At 36.7% G+C, this 22,668-nt stretch overlaps 1 protein-coding gene across 3 annotated transcripts in view; it reads right to left on the bottom strand.

The window, feature by feature from the left end:
- Positions 1–3,169: 3,169 nt before the first annotated feature.
- The window catches only part of DIAPH2 (diaphanous related formin 2), an 823,692-nt gene continuing 804,193 nt past the window's right edge, over positions 3,170–22,668 (bottom strand). For all 3 annotated transcript variants that reach the window (XM_019756670.2, XM_019756672.2, XM_019756671.2), the window contains one exon: positions 3,170–3,455. In XM_019756670.2, the coding sequence (XP_019612229.1) occupies positions 3,391–3,455 (65 nt within the window). In that variant the 3' untranslated portion in view covers positions 3,170–3,390. The remainder of the gene's footprint in view (positions 3,456–22,668) is intronic.

Raw genomic sequence — 22,668 nt, 5'->3', positions numbered from 1 at the left:
TACAGGCAGGACACAGGCTGATAAAACTGCAAACATGTGCTACCCTTCAATATAAAGGACCACCCATAGGACAGAGCTGCAGGTACAGAAGCAGAGGCTCAAGCATGGGAGCAGAGACAGGAAGTGCAAGCCACGGGCAGAAAGGGAGGGACTCAATCACTGAACCACGAGGACAGAGCTGCAGGCCTGAGACAAGGAGGGTTATAGTCAGGCCTTGAAACGTAAGAGGATTTTGCTGGCTGAATTCTGAAGCTCATCAGGACGGATGACTCCTTTCTATTTTCTCCCTTTTGGAAGAGGACAGTCCATAACTAGTATCCAATGCCTGTCCCACCTCTGTAATTTGAAAGCAGATGACTTGTCTTGTTTCACTGATCCACAGATGGAGAGGAATTTTGCCCCAGGAATTTTACCTATACTTGATTTAGAAGATCTAGGTGATGAGATTTTGGACTTTTGAACGCATGATGTTCAGATGAGATTTTAGACTTGGAGTTGATGCTATAACTGGGTTGAGACTTTTGGGAGTTTTGAGACGGTGTGATTATCTTGCATATGGGACAGACCTAAATTTGGGGGAGGGGGAGCAGAAGGCAGACTGTAGTGGGCCAAGGGTCACCTCCAAAAAAGAGATTTCCACATCCCAATCCCCAGGACCTGTGAATGTGACCTTATTTGGAAAAAAGGGTCTTGCAGATGTAATTTAGGATCTTCAGATGAAACAATCCTGGATTACTTGGGTGGGCCCTAGATGCCAACATAAGTGTGTCCTTTTACTAGTGAGGCAGAGAAGATAATGTGAAGATGGAGCAGAGAGGGATGTGGCCATATCCCAAGGGGTGCCAACAGCCCCCACAAGCTGGGAGAAGCAAGGGAAGACGTCTTGTTCCTCTAGAGCCTCTGGAGGGAACATGGCCTTTGGTTTGGACTATCTGGCAACCAGAACCATGAGAGAATCAATTTCTGATGTGTTCAGCCACCAAGTTTGTGGTAATTGGTTATAGCAGCTAAAGGAAACTAATATAACTAGTAAACATGTTAAGGGTTTTGTACTTTTTAAAAACATTCCAGAGAAAATCTTCATAAACTGGTGCTTCTCACATGTGGTAATAGTACACCCAACAAAAGACTTTAGTATAATTTGGTTCTATACTAAAAATGTCACTATGTACTTTTGGAGGTGATACTTTTCTATCTAAAACACAACTGCAAATGGCTAGAGCAGGATCATTATAAATCTGGGAAGCAATCCCCTGAACTCAATTATCAGAACTTCGTGAAAGACCCTGAAAAGGCTTCATAATGTTTGTGAAAGCATGTGGGATTACTCTAAATACAAATATATAATTTATCAATAATAGTGCTTCATTCTTTTTCACAAACTAAAAAGTAAGGCAGGTTCACATCTGGAAAAGGTGATACACATCAGTATTTCTACCTTGACCAGCCTGATAGTAGGGCATGGCAAATGCCCCTAAATTTCAGTCATAGTTACTATTTCAAAATATCATTTTCCTACAGCCTAAAAAGCTATCAAAAGACTCAAAGAAGCCATACCATGAAGAGTTCAGAAAAGACTTTGTGAAGTCAAAAATACATACATTACGCATTTACATAAATTAGTAGAACCTAAATCTCTGTTGTTGTTAAAAAAACAGTGTGTGAAATGGATATGTCCCTTAAAAACTGTATGTGCCTACGCGCCTGTCTTAATATTTACCATCTCAGATACTGTTATTCTTTTTGATTTCTCTATTGTAGCAGCTTCAGAGCTTTTTAAAGTATAATACCCAAGTAAGAATGCACTGGAGGCAAAGGCAGCAGTTTGAGTCATTATACATCTATATAAAGGAAACTGAGCTATTGGTCACTTGTTTATCTCAGGTGGTGGTGACTTGCCCAGCCAGTCCTTTTTTCTTTCTGAATGTCTAGAAGGGGCTTCGGAGGAGTTGAGCTAGGATTCTCTATATAAGATATATACATATAAGAAATCTTTTACAATTGTCACAATCATCTGCATGGATTAATCTTAAAATTGCACTCCAGAGAAGTTATACCATATTATTTCAATGTATATTTGAAAATAATACACAAGTATAACTCGTACTCCCTCATCGATTTAAGAAGAATGTAGAGCCAGCCCATTCTCCTCCTAGAGTTGTTTATGGCGGCATCATTTTGTTAATGTAAGTAAGTACGATGATGCCTGAGAGGTTCGCCGGGGTGTGGAATTATTGTAGCAGGAGATATAAATATATACACATATATACACATACGTACATACATATAATTTCTTTTTCTTCTTCAGACCACCAAGGCAGAATTGGAAAGGGGAGTATAAAGGCAGGTAAAACAATTGACCTTTTAGTTTTCTGCTGCCTCCTGCAGAGAGAAATATTTTTCCTCTCAGGTCTTCTAGAACTCTATTCCCCGTTGTCAAGGGGGTCATGGGAGAAAAAAGCGATGGAGAGAAGAAATAAACCACAGAGATAAGGAATCAATATTTACCTTTAAAAATCTAAATAAAGGTAATAGAATTTTCAGGTTCATTCCTAGCATTAAAATGTGGTTTTTCTCAAAAATAGCCATAGAAAATATTTGTATAAAGTATCTCAGGTATATGTGCATAATTAGAAAATACTTCCTTAAATGAAGTTTAAACCGCTTTCTCTAAATAAAGTTTAAATCACTTTCTCTAACTGCTTCTGTTAACCTTTGGTGTATTTTTAGCGATAAGTTCCTGCAATATCATACTGAAACTCTCAATGAAGTCTAAGTTTAATTTCAGCCAAAGCAGATAAATCCATCAGCTTTCACTTGAGATCAGATTCTAAATATCTTGATGGGGGTGAAGCAGTTAGTTGTTTTGAGTTTCCAAAATGGCTTCTCTGACAGAGTACAATATTAGTGCCTCTCCAAATTATTAACATTTTCCTTTTCTATATTACAGCAATGAGAAGCAGACCTTGAATAATTCTTTCTATTCCTTTTCTCTTTTCTTCCTTTTTTGGGGGGGCAGGGGGTGGGAGGGTAGTGACCTGCAAATTTGAGTCACAGTAAATTTTTGACAAACAGAATGTTTTTGAAAGCCTTAGAACTCTTCAATTTCTTAATTTTTCATCATCACCATCAAGTCACACGCAGCAAGAAACAATACAGATCTTTACACTAAAATGGAACACACATTTTATAATCCCAGTAATTATATTCATATTAGTATAATTGAAGGAGGAGTCTTGCAATAATAGCTTTACAAATGCAGGCTGTTTCATCGGCTTGGCTTGATCTTTGCAGAAATGCACTTCTTTCCTCTCTATCCCCTTGTTTGGTTCTTCTCAAAATGCGTGGTTTTGTTTACTTAAGTATTTTGATATTCTTTGGCATCAGGAATCACTTAGCTGGAATAGCTCCATTGTGGCGAGAGCGTGACCTTTCCAAAGGTACTCGTCTGTTATCTGGAAGACAAAGAGAAAAAGAACCAAAAACACGGTGAGTTTTAGATCTCAGCTATTACACGATGTCAGGTCAAGAGACGGTTTCAAATAGTCCTGAAAAAATCACTTCAAACGAATATGTAAACAAGTAACAAGGAGCCCAGATCTGAGGAGTTCATGCTGCAGCTGCCAGGCTGAGCTCAAGAGTTCTGCAATCAGCACTAAAGGACTTTTCCTGGTAAGTGAAGTCAGAGTGATACAAGAAATGGAAGAATTTTCTCAAGCATGATCCCCATGGAAATAGCAGGCGACAACGAAATTCCTTGGTAAAGATGTTAAATTGAAAGGATCTATGGACGGTGTCTTTTGTTAGAAAGCACTTCAATTCCCCATGAGTTTTCCATCTGTATGTTGGATACCTAAAGGACACCAGCGTGGGCAGAGCAGAAAAGAGTTTTTTTTTTTTTTAATTTTTTACAATGATTGCAATATGTGGCAATCAAACCAGCTACGGAGTCTTTGCCTGATTGCATGATGTAAACAAATTCAATACCTTATATAGTCATTATGGGAATGAATAATGAATAGGTCCCATTCCCCTCACCCGTCACAGGAAGAATAATCACTGTAGACAGAGCCTTTGGCACAAAGCTTGGAAAGCAAAGTTTTAAAGCACTGAAAGTTGCTGAAAATCATTTTGGCTTTAATAGGAAAAAGGTTTACAGATCTGCATTGCGGTGATCACTACTATGTTATTATCACCTGTTTTATGCTCAGCCGAAATGCAATTGATGTGGGTGAAAATCCCTTTCTGACAAAAGCCTAATATACTTAGATTCTCTATTTAGAATGAGTCTAAGTCCCTAGAAATAATGACAACCACCGGCACTTACATAAATGCTAACACTTTACACTCCTTAATTTGCTAATTCACACAGTATCACCGGGAGGTAAGCCCATTTTATTCTATCCTATTATCTCTGCTTTGGTGATGAAGTTACACAGCAAATCAATGGTATGATGGGGGATTATGATGCAAAATTAATGTCAGGCTGGCTTTGCTCAGAGGTAAATGTTGGGGCCTCCCAAGCTACTACTCATTTCCTCCCTAAGATGGTGGTGTGAAAGGAACACATCCTGCCTGTTCCATGAGGAGAATGGACTGAGAAGTGCAGAGATTTTGCCATGGTGCCTTTTTCATCCGTGCTGGTGTTTCTTGACGGACTCCCGATAGTCTGTGGTCAAAACACTGAGCAGAGAAAGCTAACTGGCCTCCATGACTTTGGCCCACTGACACTGGTATGCATGAGGACACTGAACCACCCGGCTGTAAGCTCAAAGTGCCTAATATGCAATAATATCGCTGAGAGGTGAGAAAGAGGCATTTTCTCTTCTTAGAGATATATCTGAGTGATGGATTATTTGGGTATCCTTTTAAAGATACTATTAAAAAATCCATGATGTAGTTTGTGATTTGGATCACAATTTAGCTAAAAGTGTGAAGATAACACTCCTAGACAAAGGGCTAATTATTTAGATGTCACTGGTTTCCACACAGATTGGTTTGGGACTTCTCAGAAAACATTTAAACATGAGATTATAATATAACAGTTACCACTGCAGTGCTAGCATGTAAGCATTCAGTGTTAAAGCTATCAGACACGAGAACGATTGTACCATTCATGGACAATTGTCCCATCTCAAGAAAAGGCCTACATCTCAGTGGTCTTACACACTAAAGTCAAACTGGCATTCATACTCACTCCCAGAATGCCACTGGCACCCGAAAGCATCACTCACTGCCGACTGGATTCAAGAGAAGTAGCATATGCAAAAACCTTGCCTCACAGCATTAAATGATGTAATGTGAGGATTCATGTCAACCTGCAACTTACAGGTAGCATTTGGCATGAGAAAATAAGCTTTTAGGTCAAAGTAAACTGAGGAAAGGATATTGAAGGTTTTGGAAGGCAAGATAAATGCTGGTTCAGGGTCCAAATCCAGCTCTTGGCATACACAGAAGAAAACTATTCTACATTTCCTACCGTTCTCTCTTTTCTCCTCTTCCTTCTCTCTCTCTCTCTCTCTCTCTCTCTCTCTCTCTCTCTCTCTCTCTCATTTTTTGGTACCTAATCAGTCCCCTATGTTCATGAAATAATTATAAGAGGAAGCAATTCTGTAAAGGTCACCACTTATGTTTTTAAAATACCAACCCACAATCTTATTTATGAAAAATGTCATTAAAAACAATGGCAACAATGATCTGGATTTTGTGATTTATTTACAATTATCTGTATTTATGATAAAAGCCTTTTAGGTACAAAATATATATTTAGTTTATACTCTAAACTTGCATGGATCACACAATTTAGAGGGTAACATGTTTTATACTTGTATATATAGCATGAATATGAATATATATGTATATATATTTCTCTTTATATTCTAACAGTTTGCAATCTAATAATGATATTTCATGCTTAGATTCATGTCTTCTTTGAAGCAGAGATTGAGAATCACTGAATTTTGTGCAATACAAACTTCCATATTAATAGCATTAAATGCTATTGGGTAAAAATGAGTGGCCTGACGCACATAATATCAGGGCACATAGTTGGTATCAAATTTATGAAAAAGGAGCAAATGTTAGATATTACTGCGGTCAGAGGTGATTGAGTAATTTGGGTGGTTGTGAGAATGATTGTATTTCCTGTTTGGAAACATGAATCGAGGAAGAAGGTGCCATGTGATACGATCTGAGAGCTCCAGGAGACTCAGACAGAACCAAATTCACTTTTCTAACCAGTCTGATTTTCCCAACACTATTAATACTAGAATAGCTTACATGGTGAACACAGGGGCCTCTCCAAAAAGTCAACAGTTTAAAATACGTATTTCCCTGATGTGTAGGGCTTTGTTAGTGGCTTTCCTTTCTAATTTGCCTGTTGTCTTTTTGGAACATGAAGAAAAGAAGATGGGGGAGGCATCCATCTGTGTTTACATACTTGTTGGGATATTGTGCAGTGAGATACAGGCAAATACACTTCATTAGAGGATGGGGGGCATGCTTTGTCATAATCTTACTCTGCTTCCATTTTATTAACACATGAGGTAACATACTATAGTGAATAAGAAAGCCTAGAGAGTCTAGTGTATCCTCACGGTCTAGGAATTCATTAAGGGATTCTCCTGTTTGTAAACACAAGATTAATGCAGCAGTAAAGCCTGAGATGTTAGTCCCAAGATGGACCTTCCCACCATAGTTGGGGATGCGTACCCTAACAGATTAGATTCTCCTTGGTCATAACAGTCTTTAAAATATGGCCCATATGAAGGTGAAAAGATTCTGCTATTCCAGAGGGTGACCTGGTCATAGTGTGAAGTTGCAGAGAGGGGCATAGTTATAATGAAATATGCATTCTATGGAGGAGGAGAGGCTAAAATTAAAACAATATTCCAATCTGTCACCATAAGAGAAAGAAATACATGGCCCAGCTTTAATATGCTTCTGCATATTCTGAATGTCAGGTTAACCAGCTCAAACCAATGTCAAGACTTTCCCCACTGTCTTAAGAGCAAGAAGCTTTATGCTTTTTCTGAACATAAATTGATTTGGCATTCATCTCAAAATCTTCCCGAGTCCTACAGTGAATGAATTAAACCCATTATTGTACTGCTCTAAAATTGATTTATGCAATCATTTATTCAGCGACTATATACAAAGCACATCATCCATGAAATACCTGAATGTCACAAAGTTTCAGATCCATAGCTAAATCTACACCACTAACTTCCTTCTTACTGAAAACTTTGTCAAGTGAAATAACTGAGAAATAAGTATATCAGAGATAAGGCTTAGACAAAATGTGATGTGAGAGAGATCAAAGGACTCAAGCCTGTGGTAGGTAACCTGGGAATGTGCAATTAATCCTCTAACAAAGTGACTGTATGCCAAAGGTACAAGGGTGCATCTTGTATATTGCATGAGCAGGTCAGATTAAAACTGAAAACTGACTAAAAAGGCAACGTCCATTATTCATTTCCCCCCAGGTCATGTGTCCATGTGTGGTCTATGGATGAACTGTTTGCTTCCTGGTGCTTCATAGGCATGTAGATGTATCAATATTGACCCAACATAACTGCCCAATACTCTCCCAGCAGGGTAACAAAAAATAAGTGTGCCTGGTATATACTATCCATGGTGTTACAAAATATCCCATTGTAATGTCAATTAGTTGGCTAGAAAACAAAGCAAAAGAAACTCTGTAATATACTGTGAGCTTTGTTTTCTCCAAAGCTTTTCAAATGTGGTGGTGTGGCAGACTCAACATCAATGGATAGGCATTGTTGCCAGCAAATTGAGCAAGCAGAGGACTGCTTTAATGGAGTTTAGGCTAAAAAAAAAAACAAGAAAATTTCAGGTTGCTTCAGGAAATGTCTATTGTGTAGCTGTTTGCATTCCAAACACTGATGAAAGAAAATTTATTTTAAATTGTTATGCTGAAATCTTCTCAGATGAAGTTACATTTTTTTCCCCTTTGTACCATGATTCCAAAACTGTATGTTTGTTTTTTCCCTGTGATTTTGGGGATCCTGAAACAGTATCTCTCTCACTAGAAATGACTAGAAGGTGGCAGCTGAATTAGGTTTAGGCCTAATCTCTTGGTAGAGGACAGCCAATTGCTCTATTAATTGACCAGACTGATTCTTACCAGAATAGTGGCTTTTTAAAAGAAAAAATATGTTGAGCTCAAACTACATATACAATTTGGTGTTCTAATTTTTCATTTAGCATTTTATTGTAGAAATTTTGCATGTCATTAAACTTCTGAAACATGAGACTGAACACATGATTTTTACTCCACATACTCTTTATATTACATGAACACACCACAATTTGGTTAACCGTATCTCTACTGATGGGAGTATACTCCCATTTTTTCCTACCATAAAAAGCCTCACAATGAACATCCTTATAGTTATATCTTTATATACACCATGTGTGGAAGTGGCATTGTTGAGTATGTAAAATTAAGTCCAAATTGTATTCCACAATAGTTGTATTAATTTAAATCCAATGGCAGTAAGTATCTGCATTTGCCTGTCTTACCTCATTATTGGGTATTAATCATTTTATAAATGTGCTAATATGAAAAGTGGCTAGTGGCATTTGATTTGTTCTTTTTGCATTTCTTCAAATCCCAGTGAGGTGGAACTTTTCATATGTTATCCATTTACATTTCTTCCTTTAAATGCTGGCCATGTCCTGTGCGCATTAATCTTTTGGGGTATTAGGTTTTTGCCTTTGCTCTTATTTGGAATTCTAGATATTAAAGATGGTAGCCAATTGAAGTATGTATTACAAATGTTTTCCTTAGTTTGTTGATTGTTTCTTTGGTTTGTGTTCTGGGCTTTCAGGAACATATGGTTTCACTTTTGTTATTTTTTTTTTTTCACTTTTGTTATTTTTATGTAGCTAAATCTATTGATCTGTTGCATTGTGATCTGTTCCTTCATTTTTAAGCTTAGAAAGTCTTTCTCTAGCCAGAGACATTTGATAAACATTCAACAGTATCTTTTTCTGTTCTTTGAGGTTTGATTTTTTTTTTACATTTAGTTATTTAAATGATCAATAATTTATTTTATTGTACAATATCAGTAAGTTTCCACATTGCTTCCTTTTTTTCTTGCAAAGAGGAAATGGTTGTCCCAGCACCATTTGTTAAACAATCATGAATTTCTACACTGATTCATGATACCTCTTTTATCATAAATTATCTATAGTAGGGTACATTTCTTTTCTTTTTTTAATTTTATTAGTTTCAGGTGCACAAGACAAAGCAAAACTTAGACAGTAGGGTACATTTTTGTTCCAGTGACCAAAGTATTTTTCCAACTGTTTTGGTGCCAATACCTCCTGAGTTATTTCAGCCTCATAATATGTTTTCATATCTGATGGAAATAATCCTCCATAATTTATATTTTCATTTCAAGCACTTGTTTTTAGGGCGCATTTTGGAAATCTACATCACGCTATCATCACAAAATATCTTGAAAACAACACAGCTTGAAAAACAAATCCAATGGGTACTAACTAGGCTGCCCCAGTAAGGCTAGGCAGATGTCTATTTGTTGAGTGCCAATGAGTCAAATGACTCTAACATCCCTAATGATGTTTTTAAGAGTTCTCCCTAGGTTTCTCATTTTCTTGAAAGATTTAACAAGCCTCTTTCCCCGTCTTCTGATCACTTTTTCTGCTGGCTGCCCACTTTTCTTCTGGAATACAGTAGAGGCCAGCACTAAATAAAATAGCATCACCAATTCTACCTAGTGATTTTATAATAGTCTTACTCTCATCATGATGGCCTTGTCAAAAATTTGAATAATTGGAATTAAATGTATAGTTTTGTTGGCTGTTGGTAAAATCTAGTGCATCCAGATCATGAATTCTCGTGTTTTACAAAATTGGCTTCCACTAGAAAGCACGAATATTAAACTGTATCAAAATTATTTTATTCCAACAGAACTGTATACAATGGTGCTATGCAAAAATCCATGTCTAGAAGCCAATCAATTACCTCCACCTAAGCATTAAATAGTTCTAGCCCTATTTCTAATCTTGATGATATCATAATATTCTTAAAACTAGAAACAGGCCATGTTCTGTAATCTATATCCTTCATTACATGCAAATAAATCCATGCAAGAAAACAGAAACCCAGAGTACCGTGGTAGTTCAGGTTGGCAGAAGAGATGAAAGTATTTTAACGAGGATGGTAATGGAAAGCAATAATGTTAAAGTAGTTCAGAGGCTACTGTGACTATAGACACACAGCTCCCATTAACTGTAATTGGAGTTAAGCACATGTAATGATAACAAAATAGACCCCTAAATGTCTCTCCAATTGGAAAATAAGCAAATATGTTCCAGGAGACAGTGTGCTTTTGTGTAGAAAATACAGTATTTTAATTGAGATGCACAAATTATTTTCACATTGATATTGCTCAGGGTATGATGCTGGTACTTTTCCTACGCTTAGGGATATAGATCTGCTAGAGGTAACATCGGTACAAAGAATGCCTTTCCTTTTCTCTTCTTAATGCTCAGCATTCATTATGTTATTAAAGGAAAAGTCTCAATAGTTGCAATGGATTTATTAATTCAGTAGCTTGTTATCAGCATGAAACTCTGCTGGGCTAGGGGAAAAACAAATTATATTTTATAAAACTGCAGTAGGGAGATTAAATCACTTTTCTATATTTCACTTTCTTCTTATCCTCCCTGCCAGGTAGTAACTTTACTCTCTATCTCTATTACGAACCTCATATTTTGAAAACTATCAAGTCTTGTAGTAATATAAAGGTACGTTATCAAACAAACTCAATTATAGCAACTTTAGGAAGATTGAAATACGTGATAAAAGTAAAACCACATAGTACAATAGTAATATTACTTCAAGGCATTAAAAACTTAATCCGTATTAAGCTACAAATGTAGAAAATATGCAATAGTTACTTTTATCTATCATAAACATGGTATTTTCATAACATGTACAACCAACCTCTTGGGATTTTAAATGACTAGCATTTACATAATTGGTAACTTGAGTATTTCAAAGGATTTTAGAAAAGCATGGCTCAGAAACAAAATAAAATCAGTATATTGTTCAGTATTTCAACTGCCACAGACCTTGCCATTGATTATCTTTGGACACAATGTCAAAGCTAGTGAATAGATTTTTTTTTTTTTCAAATGTCCTTGGTTTTGCACATTAGCAATGCATTATGTTTGCTTCTATACTAGGAAATGCAATTGGGCCCTAAGACAAATTTTCTCTTTATGAGGTTGAAAATCTGATGACAATGCCTGCGCATCTGGAAAATATGGAAAAGGTAAGAAATAAAAATATGAATAACATTAGAAAATAGTTGGAAGGAAAAGCTCCCAAGTAAATTACATATGAGAAATTTATATTGAAGAGCAAACCCATAGAGAAACCATACAAATTATACCGGAGCGGCTCAGGTGTCTCTCACAGGGGATTACACATAGCTGTTTCTCAACAACTGTCTGCTGATTAAGTAATCATCCAGTCATTAGCAATGAATCAGGAACTGATCCTTCAATTCACCTTCTGCTATACTGCTCACACACAGGGAACATAATTTGCCATTAAGTTAAGGAAAGGAAACCCATCCTTCCTTCCTTGCGCCCTCCATCCCTTCCACCCTTTCATCCACCCACAAATTTTACTGCATTAAGTATCTACAGAGTACCATAACAGACACCCTCGTAAGTTATTAGGGAGGAGAGGATGATGTACAAACAACTGTAACATGAAACTATATGTCTCACAGCATCTATTACAGTCTAAGTATGATGGAGGTTCCGAGTAGAGAAAAATCATATCCCTTGAGTGCAGGAGTTGCGGGTCATGGAAAACATCCCAATTAGGCCTTAAAAGAGAGGTGGAATTTCAACGAGAAAAAAATAGAAATATAGGTGTTAATTTTTGGATTAATTTAAAAAAGTGAGGAACCATTCTAGTTCCTTATATTACTGACTATACTATTACTATTTTTTTTTCCTATTGGGGGGCATGAAAAGCAATGTATATATCAAGGGGGAATCAGAATGTTTATTCATATTTAACCTTTTTTTCTAGGAAAAGGAGGAAAAGAATGAAAGGAAAGGCACTAGACTGGCCAGATTCATAGTGATAGCTATTTCCATAAAGTTTAATTTTGATGATATTTTAAAAAACAATCCTGAATGATTTACAGAGAAGACAGCAGTCTGTTTCAAAAACAAAACAAAACAAAACAAAACAAAAACACCCAGCAGAAATGGGGCTCTCTGGAATCATCTACTTAGGTTCTGTCGTTGAAGCCTAGATAGCACTATCAAGAGTGACAGGAGAATGGCTGATCAAGGCACACACAGATTGCAGTGACCTGGGCCAAGAGCACTTGGCAAGACGAGAGCTTCAGCAACCATTTGAGCTGGTGCAGATAAACTAGCTGTTAAATGACAATGTGGATACAGGGTCAATTCATTCCTACCACCTGTCATCTCTGTGCCTTTCTACTCTATGTGTGACATAGATCCCTATGACTAAGAATATTAGGCATCAGCCATTTCTCTAACTTTGATCATACGATGAACAATCTTCTGTCATTTCTTGTGGCAGTTATTTGTGATCTGCCTGGGCTTTGTTGCTGATATGCTGACCTAGAATATACTTACCTGTCATCTGCTTCTGTTTCTGAATCACTCTAAGACTATGTATGTACTCCCTTTGTTTTTAACATGTGCAACCTATCTCTTGGGTCTAGGCTACCTACTTCTTGCTGATGATGAAACTTTTAGAGTAGTCAGCCCAACTCCACAGTTTCAGTAGCCCCAGGTACTCAAGGTTATGTAAGCTCGCTGGTTCTGCAGTAAGGCAAAAACGGCAGGCTTTCCCATGCATGATGCCTCTATTTCCCAAAGGACCGGATCACAGAAATGTACCACTGACTATGATTTTGAGGAGAAGAGATATTAATCTACAAGTTACAATGTGTGAGCCTATAAACAGGTGCTTCTCATTAGTAGTGTTTCCCCATGCTAGCCTATAGTTAATTACTTAACCAGTTGTATGGACAAAGGCAACCTGTATGGTTAATATCACAGGCACTTTACCAGCTGCCAGTGCCATTGTTTTAAACTACAAACTGTCCCTTAAGGTAGAAGCCAGTCAGCAACTGTTTTAAATATGAGCAATTAGGACAGAGTTAAAACACAGCTTCTCAATGTCATATTCATAACTGACAGAAGTTCCTTTGTAATTTCAGTTTCTAAGGCAATCTGTGCACAACCCGAATGCAGGCTGAGCCTACAGATGAGTAAAAATGGCTACTAACTAGCAACTTATCTATCATATAAGTCTCAAAGAACCTTTTCTGATTTTTAAGTCAACTGGAACAAAGGCAATTCTCATATTATCAGGCAAATGTATAAAATGGATGGCTGTACATTGATGTTCTTTGCAGCATTGTTTATACTAATGAAAATCATAAATAGCTTATATGTCCATCATGGGATTATATTAATAAGATAGGACTCACATACAATAGGATATAATGCAGCCATTCTGAATTATTATATAGATACACATGTGCTTGACAGAAAGAGGTCCACATTACAAAGTGAAAAAGGCAACTTATATAACACTATATCATATTATTTGTGAAAAAAATATTTTTCAGAAGTTTGGAAGGATAAATACAAAACAACAACAACAACAACAACAACAAAACCCCCAAACCCGAAAAAACCTCAAAACAGAACAGTTTATCTCTGAAAGGTAGGATCATATATATATATATATATATATATATATATATATATATATATATATATATTTCCTTTTTCCATGTCTGAATTTTTGGCATTGAGTATGAATAACTTGGCAAATTAAGGAAACAAACTAGGTAGGATGTAAAATTTTCAGTTTTCAGATAAAAAGCACATACTGGTCTCAACTTAAAGAAACAGCAGTCTAGGTTTCAATAATCTAGATTAATTCCTTGTTGATTATACCATCACTAAGTACACAATAATGGAAAGGGGGCAAAAACAACAGAAATCAGGTACCATTTTCTACCCTGCATAAATAAGAGCCATAGAATGTTCCCTCATCAGAAAGTAATGGCTGACAATAACCTCTCCCAAGCACATCCAAGCCCAGTATGAGTGGCAACCAACCACAGATCGCTTTGTAGCTCTTAGCAGGTGGCCCCAAGCCAAGCACAAGTGGTGCTGAACTTGGCCTGCACTGGAACCCCTTCTAAGACACTCCAGAACCAACATATCTGGTGGCCAGCTTCAGAAAACACCAGCGCACCACTCAACCAGCTCCATAAATGACACATCTGAAGGGCGGACTTTGCTGGCAGCAGAGTCCTGCTAAAGTGACTCCCGCTCCATGGGGTCAGCCCCCACAAAACAGCTCATCTGCTGTTGTCACTGTCAGCCCTCCCAGCCAGTCAGCCTGAGGGTAAACTCCATCCACAGATGTGCCAACAGCAATCAAGGCTCAACTAAAACAGAAGGGCACACGCAACCCACACCAGGGACACACCTGGAACATGTGGCTCAGGTGAGTAGTGAAACTGTGCCACTGGGCCCCACAGGACAACTACTACATAAAGCCACTCTGCCAAGGCTGGGAGATGTAGCAGATGTACTTAATGCATAGACACAAACACAGGGAATCAGCCAGAATAACGACACAAAGAAACATGTCCCAAATGAAAGAACAGTCCAAAACTCCAGAAGAAGAACTAAATGAAATGGAGACAAACAATCTACTAGATATGGAATTCAAAACACTGGTTTATAAGGATCCTTAATGAACTTAGGTGAAAAATAGGTGAACTCAGTGAGAGTTTTAACAAAGAGAGAGAAAACACAAAAAAGAACCAGTCAGAAATGAAGAATACAATAACTAAAATGAAGTATACATTTGAGAGAATCAACAACAGATAAGATGAAGCAGAGGATTAAATCATTGATTTGGAAGATAAGATAGCAGAAAACACCCAATCAGAACAGCAAAAAGAAAAAAGAATCAGAAAAATGAGGATAGTTTAAGGGAACTCTGGGACAAACCAACATTCGCATAATAGGGGTACCAGAAGGAGAAGAGAGAGCAAGGCATTCAAAACTACTTGAAGAAATAATGACTCAATATGTCACTAATCTGGTGAAGGAAACAGACATACAAGCCCAGGACACACAGAGCGTCATAAGCAAGATGAACCCAAACAGGCCCACACCAAGCCATAATTAAAATGCCAAAGGTTAATGACAAAGACAGAAACAAAGAGAATCTTAAAAGCAGCAAGAGAAAGTCAGTTAGTCACCTATGAGGAAGTTTCCGTAAGACTGTCAGCTGATTTCTCAGCGGAAACTTTGCATGCAAGAAGGGAGTGACAGAAAATATTCGAAGTGATGAAAAGCAAAGGCCTACAACCAAGATTATTTTACCCAGCAAAGCTATCATTTAGGATTGAAGGAGAGACAAAGTTTTCCAGACATGAAAAAAAGTTAAAGGCTAGTTGATAACCACTAAACCAGTACTTCAACAAATGTTAAAGGCACTTTTTAAAGAACAGATAAATAATATTGATAAGAAGATAGAAGAAAGAAAAAAGTTCTCGCCGACATAGACAAACACATAATAAAAGCACGGGATCAACCAACTATAAAGCTAGTACCGTGTTTCCCCAAAAATAAGACCTCACCGGATCAGATCTAATGTGTTGTTTGGAGCAAAAATTAATATAAGACCCAGTCTTATACTATATTATATTATATAAGACCCAGTCTTATATTATAGTAAAATAAGACTGTGTCTTACATTAATTTTTGCTCCAAAAGACACATTCGAGCTGATTGTCTGGCTAGGTCTTATTTTCGGGGAAACACAGTACAAAGGTTAAAAGGCAAAAGTAAGAGGATCATGTATAATTACAGCAAATTAAACGATACCCACAAACACACACAGGAAATAAAAAATAATGAAAAAACAAACAAACGTGAAGAGGGTGAGTAAAAATTGTAGTGACTTTAAAGTGTGTTCGAACTTAAGCAACCATCAACTGAAAGAGACTGCTATAAACTCAGCTTGCTATATATGAAGTACATGGGTAACTACAAACCAAAAATCTACAAGGCATTAGGTTGATGCAAAAGTAATTGCGGTTTTTGCAATTATTAACCTTTTAAACCGCAATTACTTTTGCATCAACATAATATAAACAAGAAATAAAGAGAACAGAACCCGTGCATACTATAGAAAGTCATCAACATACAAGAGAAGAGAGCAAGATAATAGGAACAAAGAAGAACTATGAAAACAATCAGAAAATAATAAAATGATAATAACTACATAACTATCAATACTGACTTTAAATGTACATGGACTAATCCCTATAATCAAAAGACACAGGGTGTCTAAACAGATTGGAAAAAGAAAAAACCCAAGACTCAGACATATGTTGCCTATAAGAGACCCACTTCAGATCGAAAGACACACACAGGCTGAAAGTAAAGGGATGGAAAAAGACATTTAATGCAAAGGTAAACTTTAAAAAGGAAAGGTAGCGATACTTATGTCAGACAAAATGGACTTTAAAACAAAGCCTGTACAAAGAAGGACATTTCATAATGATAAAGGGAGCAACCCAACAAGAGGATATAACTCTTGTAAACATTTACGCACCCAACATAGGAGTACTTAAATGTATAAAGAAAATATTGATGGACATAAAGGGAGAAAGAAGTACAACTGTCATAACTTGCAGATGACATGATACTATATATAGAGAACCCTAAAGATACCACCAAAAAGTTATTAGAATAAATTAATTCAGTAAATTAGCAGGATACAAATTAATAATTAAAAATTTGCTGAATTTTCATATAGCAATAGTGAATTATCAGAAAGAGAAAGTAAGAAAACAATCCCATTTACAAGTGCATGAAATGCAGTAAAATACTTAGGAATATGTAAATTTAACCAAGGAGATAAAAGATCTGTACTTGGAAAACTATAAGACACTGAAGAAATAAGTTGAAGAAGATACAAATAAATGGAAGAATATGCCTTGCTCTTGGATAGGAAGAATTAATATTGTTAAAATGTCCATATGACTCAGAGCAATCTATAGATTCAATGCAATTGCTATTAAAATACCAATGGATTTTTTATAGAACTAGAACAAATAATGGTAAAATTTATATGGAATTGCAAAGGAACCTCAATAGCCAAAGCAATCTTGAGAAAGAACAAAGTTGGATGTATCATACTACCTGATTTTAAACTATGCTACAAGGCCATAGTAATCAAAACAGCATGGTATTGGCCTAAAAACAGACACATAGATCAATGGAACAGAACAGAGAGCCCAGAAATAAACCCATGCCTATATGGTCAATTAATCTTTGACAAAGGAGGCAATAATATCCAATGGGGTAATGACAGTCTCTTCAGGAAATTGTGTTGGTAAAACTAGACAGATTCATGTAAAAAGAAAAAAAAAAAAGGAAAAGAAAAAAAAAAAAGAAACTAGACCACTTTCTTACACCATAAACAAGAATAAACTCAAAATGAATTAAAGACTTAAATGTAATACATGAAACCATAAAACTCCTAGAAGAAAACATAGGCAGTAAGCTCTATGACATTGCTTTTAGCAATGTTTCTTTTTTTTTTTGATATGTCTCTTTGGGCAAGGGAAACAAAAGAAAAAATAAACATATACGATTACATCAAACGAAAAAGTTTTTGCACAGCAAAGGAAACCATCAATAAAACAAAAAGACATCCCACTAAATGGGAGAAGATATTTGCCAATGATATATCTGATAAGGGGTTAATATAAAAATTTTTTTAAACAAATCATACAATTCGACACCAAAAAACCCCCCAAACAATTGAATTAAAAAATGAGTAGAGGACCTGAATAGACATTTTTATAAAGAGGACACGCAAGATGGCCAACACAGGTGAAAAGATTCTCAACATCACTAATTATCAGGGAACTGCAAATTTAAACCACAAGGAGATATCATCTCACACCTGTAAAAATGGGTATCATCAATAAATCAACAAACAAGTGTTGTGAGTATGTGGAGAAAAGGGAGCACTTGTACTCTGTTGATGGGATTATAAATCAGTGCAGTGACTGGAAAACAGTATAGTGGTTCCTCAAAAAATTAAAAACAGAACTACCATGTCACCCAGCAGTTCCACTTATGAGTATTTATTGGAAGAAATTCAAAACTCTTACTCAAAAAGATATATGCAACCTTATGTTCACTGCAGCATTATTTACGATAGCCAAGACACGGAAGCAAGCTAAGTGTCCAATTGATACACGAATGGATAAAGAAGAGGTGATAAAATGATACATTACTGAGCAATAAAAGAGTGAAATCTTGCCTTCTGCAACAACATGGATGGACCTAGAGGTTATTATGCTAAGTGAAATAAGTCAGACCGAGAAAGACAAATACTGTATGATTTCACTCATATGTAGAGTCTAAAAATGAAATAAACAAACAAAACAGAAACAAACTCATAGATACAGAGAACATTGATGGTCCCTAGATGGGAGGGGGTGGGGGGGTGAATGATAAAGTTGAAGGGATTAAGAAGTACAAATTGGCAGTTATAAAAATACTCATGGGGATGTAAAGTACAGCTTAGGGAATATAGTCAATAATATAATAACCATGTATTGTTTCAGATAGGTACTAGTCTTATGCATGTGATCATTTCGGAAGGTATACAAATATCTAGTCACTATGTTGTACATCTAATGACATAATATTGCACGTGAACTGTAATTGAAAAATTTTAGAAAGAAAAAGTAATAGCTCAAAGTTGACTGCTTTTAGAGCACAAATAAATGTTTTCATACGCTGTGTCATTTATTAAAGTATTTCATGAATCTTAGATTCTAAATTCTAAAAGTTCTAGTCTTAAGAAGTAAACCTAGACATTGTCTCTCTTCAAAAAGATGTGTAAAAATTCAGAAAGATAAGGTGGTGGTATGTTGTGATATCATCTGAAGAGCTTTAGTTCAACGGTAAAATCAAATAAGACTTAAAAATTGCTTTGCTGCAACATGTTACCTACAAATTAAAAATTAAAAATAAAGTCTGTCCTGTGATCGTAGACAATACTGACCCATTTTCAACAAGACAAGCATATGGGGTATTCTTCTTGGTTAATGCAGGTGCTGTGGGGGTTGAGAGAGGAGTCTAGTCTTGGCATGAAGCATTATACTCTTTCTTACCAACATTGGTATTGGTGCAATGTTGTGCATATAACAATGGAGTAAAGTAAACCTAATAGGCATATGCAGTCTTTTAAGTTAATTAATGTAGATTACTAGACACAGGTTTTGTTTTGTTTTTAAAGAAAACAGGCCATTTTCACATTTATATATTTGCAAAATGCATCTAAACACCAGTTTCCTCACGTGCAAAATGAGGATACTAGTAGTACTTTACATTGTAAGGTGTAAACAGAATTAAATGAGGTAATCTAGTACCTGACCCATATTAATCTTTTGATAGATGTGACATCCGTACACACAAAAATCAGTCAACAATCCACAAGCAAAAAGAGGTTTGTATCTCTAATGGTTATCCACAATTTGTATTATAGACAGATCAAAATTCTATTGTGTGACCATACAGGTTCAAATCTTTGTTCTGTCACTTAATAGCTAGATTTTCCTAAATAGCTATGTCTTCCCAAACTCATTTTCCCCTTTGTGAACACGAAAATAATATTTAAACACCTAACAGGATAGTTGCAAGGACTAAATGAGGCAGTAATGTAAAAGGACCAGAATGGTACCTGATACAGAGTAAAAGCTTAATATTTTTTATATTTAACCTAAGAGCCACAATCTAAGGTTTCACCCTCAAGTTCTTACGATACTCTTTAAAAAGTCCAGACAGCCTCATTATGGAGACTATGACAGGTTTTAGCCACTTTTGTGACAATGGGATAAGATACAAACAGATGTTCATGAAAGTCTTTTTCAGATTATAAAAACAAAAACTTAATAAAAATCAGTTAGGAAATCAGAATTTATCAAGATTTTGACTTTTTATTAATTTCGCATGTTATCACGGGCTGGGGTATTTTTATACCTTTGGGAAGCAATGAAAATTTTATAGCAATTTATTTATTTTTTCTTATTGTCAATTCACTTATTTTTTCTTATTATCATCCAGTGGGTAGAAAAATGTTGCCAGGCTGTTTTCTATTATTTCTCTGCTTTAGGATTTCAGTTGTCTGGACAGATTTGTTCCTTAGAGTAGGGAGAAATTATTTCTAGAAATTCTAGCCTGGCTTGAATGATGCATCTAGTAAAACCGGTCACTTATTCTTTTTGCCCCCATCACTAGATTTACCAGGCAACCCGCTGACTTTGAATTTGGTGTCTTGAGCAGACCTATTCACTGGAAAGAGGGAGCCTTCCTTGCCGTCATAACCAGGGTCTGTTCCCATGTCAGGTATACCTTCCTCTGTCCAAAAACTGGCCTGCCATTTATTTCAATTCTTCCGTGCACACTGACTGTGTACCATAGATAAAGGAGCCAATCTCTTCTGTCTGGGCAGGTACTATGTAGTGATCGTGGCCTTTTGGTTTAAAAATTAGTCTGATGAAATGTGTCAGGGCTTCTGTAGTCTGCTCCACAGTCCTCAGTGAGTCAGTTTTAGAACTGAGATTATATTATATCCCCTGATACAAAAATGAGGTATCAGCCCTTTCCCTCAAGATATTCTCATTTAAGAGTGCAACATATAAAGATAATTAGAATATAGTTACAGTGAGTAGTATGATTAAAGGAGCACAGAAAAGGAACACTTAGCCAAGCCTTAGGGGAAGTGTCGCTGGGAAGGCTTTCTAGAGAAGGCAATGTTCTAGTTGATTCGTAAAGGATGAGGATGGATTAGCCTGGAGGAACAGTATGTTCCTGGCAAAGGAGACACTGTGAGGAAAGGGAGACAAGAAATGAGAAGGAAAAAAAACCGTGCATGGCTGGCTACAAGCCAACGAGTGTTGATTCAAAGCAGGGGACTATGGGCTCTGAGGTTTAGACAAGTAACGTTCAGATCATGGATGGTCTCATGCGCCATTTTAAAGCTCTTGGGCTTTAGATGTGCAGTAGGGAGTGCAATTGTTAAGATAGTTCAAGTTGGTGATCAAGTAGTGGAGGGGCTTACATACAAGAATTAGGGATTAATTGGACATGGAGGATAGAGGAAGAGTTAGAGTCAACTCTAAAAGTTCTGGCTTATGCATTTGGGGGAATGGAGGTTCTGTCCACTAAGATAGGGTGTATAGGAAGAGGAGTTGCGTTCAAGCAGAAGATGATGAGTTCAGTTTGGGATTTTTCAAGTTGGATATGTCTGTCCGGGTGGAGCTTTACAGCAGGCAGTTAGATATTACAAGACTGAGGTGCAGGGAAGAGGTGTGGAAAGAGTATGAAAGACTTGGGAGATGTATCCTATGGACGGTAATAGAAGCCATCACTCAGAAAAGTGTATAGAGTGAGAAGAACAGTGGGCTGATAATCAATTCTGGGAAACACTGATGTTTAATAGATGAGCGCAGGAAGAGGAGTCCATGAGGAAAACAGACAGCAAATATTCAGAGAGGTACAGAATGAACCATCAGAGTGAGGAGCAAATAGTTTGAAAAATGGAATAAGCAGTAATAGCCCATTCTGTAGAAAGATGCAGTAAAATAAAGACAGAAAACTATCAGCTTTAGAACTATGAAGGTCAGTAGAGGCCTTAATGAGAACAATTTCTGTAAAATAAGAGGGGCAGACGCCATATTGCCGAAGGTTGAGGAGTAAGTGCAGGCGATGTGTATAACTCATGCTTGCATGTCTCCCGACGCTGCAGAAGGTACAATTTTCACAGAGCAAACACAGGTATCTCAGGTCACTATACCTGACACGCCCAACACCACTTCTAGCTGCAACTGTCCTGCTCAGAGTCTTTCACTGAGGGAAGCAGCACCCAATAAGCTTCTTCCTCACCCCTGACAGAGGCCACTGAATGGACTACGATGGACACCCTATTCAAACTGAAATTTGGGACTTGCTCAAAACCCGCGATTTCATTCAATATGGCGTCTGACTGCCCTGAGTTAGATGACAAAGCCTTGGAGTCATTAATACCATTCTTTTCTTTTCTCTAGTAACACACAGAGTGAAATTCTATTGGAAATACAGGGTACATACCATGATAACCGTCTTTAGGGATAGGCCTATTGTGAGTCATTATCACATTCCTGCCTTAAGCGTTAGGATTTTTCTTTGTTTTTATTTTTCTTGACCTCTCTGAAGCACATGGTACTGTCGAAAATTATTCCTTCCATGAAACTCTCTCCTCTCTTGGCTTGTATATTACCACTGTCACTTAATTTTCAAATCATGTTCTTTGCCTGATTCTTCTCTATTTGTTTTATAAGCCACCATTGTTTTCCTTATCCTTTATATGTTAGTATTTTTCAGGGTTTTAGTCTTTGCCCTTTCCCGTATTACTCTATACATTCCATGAACCACTCTCCGTGGGTATATTCATCCACTTGCAAAACTTCAACTATTCTACTTCCTTTATGCTAACGAATCTCATTTCTGCATTTC

Source organism: Rhinolophus sinicus, chromosome X, assembly GCF_036562045.2.
Source record: "Rhinolophus sinicus isolate RSC01 chromosome X, ASM3656204v1, whole genome shotgun sequence".
Taxonomy (NCBI): Eukaryota; Metazoa; Chordata; class Mammalia; order Chiroptera; family Rhinolophidae; genus Rhinolophus; species Rhinolophus sinicus.
Note: the sequence above shows the minus strand (reverse complement) of the source record. Positions and strands in the feature narration are given on the sequence as shown.